At 37.7% G+C, this 11113-nt stretch overlaps 1 protein-coding gene across 1 annotated transcript; it reads right to left on the bottom strand.

Annotated features, from left to right (window-relative positions):
- Positions 1-2794: 2794 nt before the first annotated feature.
- Positions 2795-9675, bottom strand: LOC144634304 (histone H3-like centromeric protein A). Its single transcript, XM_078493224.1, has 5 exons — positions 9433-9675; positions 8401-8501; positions 6460-6537; positions 4683-4720; positions 2795-3450 (listed from the first exon to the last, which is right to left on the bottom strand). The coding sequence occupies exons 1-5, from the start codon at positions 9572-9574 to the stop codon at positions 3354-3356; spliced, it is 456 nt and encodes a 151-aa protein (XP_078349350.1). The 5' UTR covers positions 9575-9675; the 3' UTR covers positions 2795-3353.
- Positions 9676-11113: the final 1438 nt, after the last annotated feature.

An 11113-nucleotide genomic window follows, 5' to 3' on the forward strand; every position in this document is an offset into this window, starting at 1 on the left:
ATTTGAGGCTGGGTAATTGATGGTTATCTCTCACAAGAGTTTTTGGTTTAAAGTCCAAATATTGGATCTTACCCTTGAATTTATGTTTCCATTTACGGCCACAATTGAAAAATTTGTAGGCGAACAAAGGTAAGTGGCTTGTGTTGTGTTGGCGTACACATGTTCGCATAATTTATTATCTTCTAAAAAAAATAAAATCACACGTCAATGTAGCTGGGACGGAGCCCAGAGAACGACATTGTCCCGTGATGTTGACATTTATTGGAACATAGAAGTGAATAGGTAACATGCTTTTTGTTCATTTCATTTTTGATGTTTAACTTGAGGCCTTTTTAGGTGTGAATTAGATAAACTGGCATCCACGGATAAGAATTTTATGTTGTTCAGGGAAACGACCCCTGAAACAAAATACCGCAAAATTTGATAGTACCGGGGTTTTTTTGGGTTGCTGGTCAGATTAACCGCGGAACTAAACCCATGAATGAAAGCCAGTTTTGAAGTATGTAGTGATAAGTTAATCACTTTAATCAGTCTACTTCTTCGACTGCTCTCCGATTCCCCCACCCCATCCTCTTCGACGTTGTAAGTGGAATGTCACATTATAAGTTATTAAAATACTCATTAATAATCATAAGAAAAACAAGATAATGTATAGTGTAACTGAAAAGACACGCAACTACGTCCAACAGGCAAAAACCCCAAACAAAATAGTGAGAATGAGACCGAAGGCCGTCAAATCGCACTTCGATGTCAGACCCGGCTGGCCCGTGTTTAACTTGATAAGCTCATTTATTTATTACTTTAGAGCTCTCGTCTGAAGCTTACTTGTCGGCAGCTCTTGCTTGAAAAAGTATAAATCTGATAAAAATTTATCTTGTTGATACTAGCAACAGTCATTTTTTCAACTTCTTTTTTAACTTTTTTTCTCGCCTGACAAAAAGGCTTCAAAGGGTTTGAATCCTGATGCCAGATGAAGTGCTCTAAACTATTTACCGTTTAAACGGAAAGTGCTAGCTAATTTTAGTCACTTGACGGAAACCGTAGCTCCTTCAGCTAATAATTATTTGTTTATATTGTCATTCAGTCTTTGTTGCCGTGCCATGTTCAACCATGTGGTTTCCGTAAGCGCCTTTCACGTGTGTACTCACTGAGTCTCGACATTTCGTATGTGAGTTTACATGCATGTTTCTGTTTCTCTGTTTTTAAGTGCCAGTCTGCTATCTAGAGATATTGTTAAGTACCGAATTTAGTTATTTTATGGCCATCTTGGTCAATATTCAATTTTCATGACCCTCCTTTCACGATCTTTGTCTCAGCTGTAACGAGCTTCAGAAATGCGCTGTGAGAAAAGAAGCCCTACTCTCACTTTTTCAGATTTCCGTCTCAAATTCTTTAATTGTGGTTGAGTGCATGTTTTCTAACCACAAATCTAAAAATACATATACAGTATGTGGCCATAAATCCGGACAGCCCTTGGTCCGGACACTTTCGGCGAGGAGACCGAACCCCAGTCGATCTGCACCTCGCCGAAGACTTCTGCTGGCGGACGAGGCGGAGAGGAGGCGCCCATGACTGGCCGAGGAGCACGCGAGACGAGAAGGAAACGACAGTGATTGACCGGAGCCACAAATAAGCAGGCGACGGAACAAACAACAAAAACTGAGGGGAAGCAAATAATACTGAAAGAAAACGGCCTAATCATAAGTTCTTTATCACACATACGAGATTTTATAATCAACGCAAAAAGATCACGAAGCTCTATGATTGTCAGGGGATTGTCTATTCTTTCAGCATGCCCATTTTTGGAGGTTCTCGTATTTAAACCCAAAGGTCACCAGATTTTACTGATATCAAGAGTACTATTTCTGCAATAGAATGCTATTAAACGGATAGAGCGTCGGGAGGACAAGCACCCATCAACGCCTTCCATGGCCGAACCTCATTGTCGCTGGTAGAAAGATGCGCCGTTTAATACTTGAGTTCCGAGTGTGTGACGTCATTTCTCTGGTTCCTACGCTGGCTCTGGTTGCATGACGTCAGTTGAATCCGAAGGGTTTATTTGTCAGGTGCATTTAAAGATATGACGTTCATTGCCCTCTTTCTCCTTACAGTAATTTCATTATAGTGGGACCCAGTTTTTCTTGGTTCTTACTGCCACCTTATTGTTATTTAATTTGCACTAAGTACTAACTGACAGTCATCTGAGTAAATACACTTCTGTCTAACTCGCTACTGAGTTAACGATAGTCTGTCTGTGGCCGGATTAACGGAGGTCCACTGTTATTTCCTTTGCGAGATGCCATTTCTATCCCACGGTAGGAAACCATTCCGGTAAGAACAAACAGGAGTGTTTCTTATCGCCGGTTAGATCACAAGTACCGTAAAATTCCGACAATCACCAAGAGAACAAGCCTCAAACCGCACGCACTTTGCTTTGTTTTCGTTTTAACCTTGCGGCATGGTCAAACTCTTTAACGTTCCATGGTCGGATGTGAAAACTTTTGTGTTTCACGCCGTTGTTTAAAAACTTTTAACATATAGTATTTTTATATGTGAACCCAGCACTGACGAAATCTTCTTAAGAAATGTAACCATTTTCCGAGAACAATCCCATAAAAAGGTTTTGTGAACAAAAAACAAAAACAACAAACGCCTACGATCAGAAGTGCATAAATAATATGGACTTTTGCCGGGGCATGTTATTAGAATATTTCAGTGACTGAGATAAACGCGTAAGTTCCCAGCGATTGCACTGAAATCGAACATTGTTCTAACGTCAAAAAAAAAAAAAATAGTAGGCTATAAACGTTATTTTTATTTGTACAAATGAAAGCTAAATACAAGTCATGTTTACAAGAAAGAAGGTTTGTGCTTTAATAAAATGCATCACAACTCTCTTGTAGAAGGTCTAAAAATCGAAAGCAATGTAATCCGAAGAAAGGGTTAACGAAATAAAAATCAAAGAAATTTAAAATATAGTCTGTATGTTACAGTAAATATAAATATTCAGGTTTCTGTCAAAAATGCACCCTTTTTCGAATCTCTTAACATGAAGCATTATATTAATTAATGTACGACATTTTGACATGAAGCAATGTACGATAAAAATATATGTTCCCTTCCCTTTACAGATGTACATTCCAAAACATTTGCCTAATACTTTAAATACATAATGCAACTTGTAAAGTGTTCATATGAATGTTAAAAAAATAAAACTTTAGCTTTAAAAAAGTGCATATAAAATTGAAAGACTCTAAAAGTTCATAAAAAGGGTCATAAAAATACATCTTGTGGTTAACTAAAATCTTCTTTTTCACAGCTAAGTAAAAGTGCGCAAAACGTTTGTTTTCCAATCATCCAAGACCATCCTGTCTACCACGGATTCGTCTGGCTAGCTGCATGTCTTTCGGCATGACAGTCACTCGTTTGGCATGGATGGCACATAGATTACTGTAACAACAAAAACAAACACAGAGGAAACAACAACAAGGCAACAGTCATTCAATCTATTACAAATTGCTGACTTGCAAAATACAAATAAATAAAAATATACATTGAGATACAAAATAAATAAACTTAGATAATTAAATTACTTGTACATAAATACATATTGTAGAAATAATTATACACAAACATGAATAATTTGTTCTTTTTTTGTTTGTTTACTCATAGCCCAGTAATGCTGTAAAGCGCATCCAACTAAAAATCAAAACAATTAGTGCTGTTCCGTACAAAGTTACGATAGCTCATTTGGTAGAAGGCAGTTCTACAGAAGTCGTGCTGTATGCCCCCGTCATTGGTTCAAATCCAAACGCAAGCAATATTTTTTTTCTTTTCTTTTTTTTTTCTAGACTTTTAAAATCAGTATTCTGAACTGGATGGACATGGTTAGCCTCGCTCATTTTTTTTTAACATCTAATTGTTACTTGCCTAAAATATTTATTGCAAGTAAAAGTTCTCGCTCGCTTATTTATTTTCCCAAAACTTGCTTACCTTTATTTTAATTAAGTGTGTGCACAAAGCGCCTTGTTTGCACCTAGTGCGGGAAGAAAGCATGCTAAGGAATTAAAATTTAATTGTTTATTTGCCTTAACTTGATTGCGAGCAAAATTCTCCCTTGTATTATCTTTATCTTAATTGTGCTGGGCAAAAGTCCCATTTTAACAACGAGGAGGACGCCCTTGCAGTCCCACTAATAAAGGAGTTCATTTATTTGATATATGGTGCAGGATCAGTATCGTGCATTTTTAAAGACAACCTTTCAAATCTGATGTTTACATGGTCAATAAACGGGTCCTTGTGTTGAGTTTGGTATTTAGGGTAGCCTATTGTCTTCAATTTATGTGGCACTCAGAGCGAGGGTCTTACATGTTTGGCACTTCCAGAAAAAGTAGTACTGGTCTTTTCTCCATCCTTCATGAGTGTGGCAATCATGATATTTTCTAACTAGTTTGATGATCTTGGAGAGTCAATAACAGTGAAAAAATGTTTTAAAAAGTTATTACTCACAGCGAAAATCTCAAAAATGATTGTGACTATCAGTTTTCCTTATATAAATAAAGAAATAAAAAAAATTAAATAATTAATTAATTAGCACATAATACTGGACACATAATTTACGATGTGTAAGCAACAAACAAAAAAGTTGTGTTTGAAAAAGAGATTGATAATTAGAATGGTACGCATCCTCAAAAAGTCTAACAAGGAATGCCTCTGCTGCCTGAAAAAAATGAAAAAAGGGAAATAGTTGTTAATTGTTGTTGATCAGTAATAAATGACGTGGACGAAATTAAATCAAGCATTCTGTATAAAAATTCAAGAAAATAGTCACTAGAGATAAATTGTCTTATAAACGTTTAAACAACTTCTCCAGTCAGTACAACATGAAATGTATGGAGACCAGTAGGAAGAAAATGAACATCGATATTAGAATTACAGAGATCCCGGAAGACCATTTTTCTCTCATTATGGAGGGACATAGATTAATTACAGCCACAGAGGTTTGGTAATGAAAAAACAAACAAACAAACAAGACTTTTTTCACAGTGAAACCAGATACTCTTCTGCAGTTTGCAGTATTGCAGTGCACTTTCAGTTTGGCAATGTGAATTTAATCTTTTGCTAATTTATTGCAGTTATTTTCTCCCCATTTGACCAATTAGTAGCATTATTTTAGTTTATACAAGAAAAATGAAGACTTGGTGGAACTTGTCATATGAAAAATCGCCAGACTATCTTTTATGTATAAACTCTCCCATAATCTGGTATGAAAATGATATTTAATTTACTGGTCATTCATTTGAAAGCCCTGTTCATTTTTACACGACTGTTGAAATGACCGGCAAACCAAGGTTATTGTCCTGTCAAATTGTTATTTTGACCCAACATTGTCCATTGAATGACCCCTATTTTGAGACCTGGAATGGTGTCACTGCATGCAATGTTCACTGTAAAAGGAATCTTCTAAATCCCTGAATTAAACAGTTTCAATAATAACCACTTTAATTTACATGTCATCTACCATTCACTCGAGACTAACGGTAGCCAACTAGCCACAGGCTAGTGGAAATGCAGTTTTGGCTAGTAGGTTCTGGGCTTTAAATACCCAAAATGGCTAGTTAAAATTTCAGGACTTAAATTGGAAGAAAACCATGCATCGAAATCGACTCCAAAAGAACAGTACTCACAAGAACACTGTCGTCACATATAAAATTATCAAAGACTGTGAACAAGCTGAAATTACCAAAGAGTGACCTATTAATAACACTATACATAATGATAAAAGATCGAGTGAAGACAGCAAAGTGCCTCTGCCCAAACCTAAGTTAGCTTGAGAACTCTGGCTGATAAAAAAATTGGTTTTGGCTAGTGAAATCAAAGCTGTCGCTAACCAATAGGCTAGCTAGCAAAAAAGTTAGTCTCGAGCCCTGGTAGCCTTGTATGCTTTTTATGTACAGTTGAATCAGTCAATTCCAAGCGAGATCATTTCCTCCAGGCAACCCCTGGGCATTTGACCACTACTGAGACCCAGATAGTGGGGAATTTGATCAAACAGAATCCTGGATGAACCGCATTTGCCCGTCGACAAAATATGTCATAAACTATTAAACGCTAGCGAATCAAGCGTGTGAAGATAGTTTTTGGTTAGGTTAGTGTATCTTTTCCTATTAAAATTAGCTGATTAATAGAGTATGAGTGTCCGTTTAAACCAAGTGTTAATAAGAAAACCAAATCACAATGACATTTCAGCCCTGATCAGTGGGGCATTTGACCGTGCAACTGGCCCACATAGTGGGGAATTTAATCAGACATAATTTTGAAAAAATTCAAATGCCCAGGGGTTTGCCGGGGAAGCCATGATTTCGGTTGGAATTGACTGATACATTACACTCAACGTCTGCACAGAACACTATAATAACCATGCTATATTATAAAGTAACTTCTTCAAAAACACCTAACCTCTTGGAGAGCTAATAATGCTGGGACTTGCCACCTTAATTCTTCCCGATGGTAAAACCTGTCAGCTATTTCTCTCACCTACAAGACACGACAAGATCTGTGATATACCTAAAAGTCATGTGCAATAACTACTTTGGATCAAGTGTAAAGGTTGGCAGACATGAGCAGACAAGTTCCTGGAAGTCACTGGCACCAAAATTTTGTCCCTGCAAATAGGACTTCCCATTATTTCAAACTGGTTTGAATTAATGCACGTTTTTGTCTCTCAAAATTGAGGTCAGAACAGTCAACACACAACTTGTTGGTCTTTTTTCCTTGTGTGTGCTTAAGGAGAAAATAATTATTGAGCAGGTTAGTGCCATTGGTTTAATGCAATGGAGCACCACTAGTAAGACGTACAAGTGGCTGTATGGAGGGATTTGAAGTGGGATCAGCTCCCTCATACTGTATTATCTGGATGTTGAAGATGGTTTGCAATGGGGACTGACAGCTTAAATTAACATCACTAATGAGTTTATCATCCATTGCTACTTGTATTTAACAAATAAAGAAGCCTAAGCCATGTTTTATACTGTCATAAAACACGACGGGCATTTGAGAACACTCGAGAATCTGAAATGTAGAAAATGTAGTTTTCAAATTTTATCGAGTGTTCTCAAATGCCCAGAGTGTTTTATGACAGAATAAAACATGGCTTAGGCTTCTTTCTTTGCTTTATGATATAGATTTTAGATGCCGTGAGTAAAAATTTTAATTAAAAATAAGGTCTTGTAAATGTACAACAAGAGCGACCGATCAAAGATGAAAATCAGCAATTAGTTTACGGGAAAACCAGAAAACTAACACAATTTTATTCAGTGTTCGATGTAAAATAAAGCTAAGCATGTCAGGTAAGTTTGTTAACTTTCAATTTTGATCTTGTCTTTTTGAATTTCAATAAACTTCACCGACTCTGAGTGCAATTTCGTCTCAGCATAATATAGTAGTCTCGATGACAGCCGTCCCTTGCTTGTTCGACTTGAACAAGGCGTATAATTTCCAGAAAAGCTATTGCTTCGGATCCTCCCGTAAACCTTAATTGTTGTCACAATTTTCCAGCATGAATAGATGATTTAAAAGGAGATTGTCGAAAAAAAACTTCGAAAGAAAACTCTCTCGCTCGCTTTCCTTGCGAGTTTCATTCAACTCAAGAAGTGAACACTGCACCACAATTTTTCCCGCCTCCTCATAATTTCACTTCGTTTACATCAAAATAAAACAATATATTTTTCCATTCGCCCTTGTTGGATACGAGTGGTTATAGCCAACGAACAGTCAACGACGCGCGAAGCACTCAAGGAAAGCTGACAAAAAACAATAAAACATGATTTTTCTATGTTTTATACTCTGATAAAACATAGGTTTTTAGCCAATCAGAGCGCGCGTAGACTCCTATCTATATTATAAAACTAAATTCACTAACTTGGAAGTTGGATTATCAGTGGCAAGCAAAGAATTGAAAGTAAACACACATGATAAAATAGCAATATTTTTACAGTCAGTTAATGGGAATGTGGGAGAGCTCTGTTATTTGGTATTAGTATATACACAACTGTACTAAAACAGTGGATAGTGTTTTTGGCGCATGCTGGTTGGCTACTCAAATTCGGAATATCCTTTGCTATTCACCTCCAAGCAACGCGCACGAGAAAATTGTTATCTTTGTAGGGAAAAACTAGTCAAAAATAATTTTTTCAGGCTTAATTATCTCACTGTTTTAGTATATATTAAAACATTCACCTCAGTGTCAGTGGCTTGTGGTGAATATTCACCTCACCGCTTTGCAGCTCGGTAAATATCCACCACTAGCCACCTCCACTTTGGTGAATAGTTGTTAACTATTGCATGAATAACAATAATCATTAATTATAACATAGTTTTCAGGAAAAAAATCAAACTTACCACTCGCATGAAAGGAGCCTTTCTAAGCAACAGATGAGTTGTCTTTTGGTAATGTCTAATCTCCATTAGAGCTCTGGTTCCTGGTCGAAATCTTCTCTTTTCTAAGAAAAAAATTAGAAGCTGTCAACTGATATTTTGAGACGACATTAATTTTATATGATTAGAAGTATGACAAAGTATCACAATAATTTTTTATCGGGTAATATTCTTGTTTTCACTAGGAATGCTTTCTACTAACAGATTCTTACAGCTTTTCATGATGCAAATTCCACCACATATAAGCCAGAGTAAAAATGACTGAAAAGTGGGGTCAAATCCAAGGGAAATAGAAGTTTTATCGAGTTACCAGGGTTCTGCTGTAGCTGATTTGCCCTTTGGCCTCATCAACAAACACCCCATGCAAATCTAGAGCTCCTAATCTAATTCTTAAATAAAAAAATGAAAAACCACATTCTTTTTTGTAAAAAAACGACAAAGATACAAACTCAATCTGAAAAATTGTAGGATCCATAATTCCTTGCACATCTTACACACATGATTTTGTAAGTCAATCTTGAATGATCGCATGCAATGTTCACAAATACTTCACAAAAATACAAGCTCTTATTAACCCAAAATAACCACAACAACATACTACAAGATCACAACTTAATACTATATGCACAATTTCGCGCCAAAACAAAGCCATTGTTATTGCATGTAATCAAATTAGTGAATGTTGTAACCTAAAACAACTATTTTTGTCATAAATAAATCAAGGCTTTTATTAAAGCCTACATTTAAACAGCGAGGACAAATCGATAATAATGATAATGGCTAAATTTAAATTTTGCCAGCGCAAGCTAACTCAACTTGTTTACGTCCGGTAAGCATAAATTTTCCTGACGTTTGTATAAGCTTGTATACTGAGTCCCGGTTATCTTCAACGATTACCAAGACCTACATCAAGAAGCAGGCTACGAATACTTTCGATTTAACAGATGAAACGCGCATCTAACAGAATTAAAAAACTTTTGGTTAAGCTTAGCTTACTTTTTGCAGAGCTCTTGTCGGCTGCCGATCCTGGTCTGTTTGAGTTACTGTATATCACCTCAGACGAAGGCGTTCTGCGCTTCTGTGGACCTTTAGACTTTCTTTTATCTTTAGGTGTTTTGTCAACCACATTTCGAACCATAATCTTTAAAGCTTGTTAAAAAATTAGGGAATAATCGACGTTTTTAGGCCGCTTGCTCTCTTGCTTCTTGCTTGTTGCTTGGCACGCGGGCACACGGAGAGACGCCGCGGTCAGCGGTTACATGATTGTCATAGCTACGTCATTTAAAGCTAATTGAACTGTCTCGTCTCGTATGGATGCGTGGCCTGTCTGACCTGTTTGTAAATTAATATAAAAAGATACTGCAATATCACAGCGACAAACCGATGAGTGGTGCCGGATCTATTGAAGACCTGGATCAGTAACTTAGTTAAAACGGAAAATATAGACGGCAAACTGATCCTGACGGCTAAAGCGGTCAAAAATAAACAAAGTGGATAAAAAGAAAAAAACTAGAATATATAGAAAAAACTTTGCCCTATATTTCGGTTTGCAAAACAAACCTTCCTCAGGGGCTGGGCGGAGAAAAAAAATGATGAGAAAATTTGTAACGATCCTTTTATTTTTCTCATCATTTTTTTTCTCCGCCCAGCCCCTGAGCAGTTCAATATGTCCAATTGAAATGTTTTGATCCGCAGATCAAAACAAACAGTTATCCAATCATGCTCGAATTTGGAGTCACATGACGCGAGGGGACATAAAATATTCCTGCTCTGTCCGTGGCGATCGAAATCTAGAACAGCGAAGTGTACGGAACTCGAATCGATGAAACAAGCTTCGTCTATTAACTAAGCGAAAATCACAGCAGAGAAAGAAGAAAATATGCCATGACCTCTCTTGGACAGGAATAAATAAAGCAGAGACGAGCGCTTGCATTTTAATGCCTTGTTTTGCGCGCTATGCCCACACTATGCACTTGGTTTCAGTGGTAAATAAAATAACTGAGCATGAACTCCGCTTTAAAATAGATACTCTCGCAGACGCCACATCATGCAAGGATAAGCATCCTGGGCCTAACTTATTCACGGCTTGCAGAAAGAAAAAAATATGCTGTTATCTCTCTGCCGAGAGTAGGGAAACGAACGTTTTCCGTCCGCGCTATGTACAATCAGTGACACACTGACTGTGATACAGGAGAGAACTCCAACAGAGATACTCCACCACTCGGAAGGCGGCCCGAAAAGCGACCACTGACATGAAAACAATAGTTGACGGCAGACACGCAAAAAGAAGTCGAAGGGAAGCCGACCGCACGAAACAAAGAGCCGGAAGTGCGACGAGACAGAAGCGAACAACAGTGAACATGCCCAAACAGCCGGACACAAAAAAAAAAAAGAAATCCCGCGCCCGCGAAGAAAAAAGCACCGAAAATGAGCCCAACAAACCACAAAATAGGCGAGGTTCAACCGCCGCAAAAGCGGCGGGACCACCCCCGAAGGCAGCCCAGAACACAGATGGAGCCGCAAACATAACAGACCGGAACTCAGCGAAGGACCACGAGAGCGACAACGACTGTCCCTCGAGCCGCCCCCGGCACGGCGCAAACACGCAGCTCGCTAGGGTTCCATTCCTTCCATGTCAACTCCAGGTATCAAGAAAGAATGATCTAATCGAGAAAAT

The sequence above is a fragment of the Oculina patagonica genome, chromosome 1, assembly GCF_052425735.1.
Source record: "Oculina patagonica isolate OP01 chromosome 1, crgOcupat, whole genome shotgun sequence".
Classification (NCBI taxonomy): Eukaryota; Metazoa; Cnidaria; class Anthozoa; order Scleractinia; family Oculinidae; genus Oculina; species Oculina patagonica.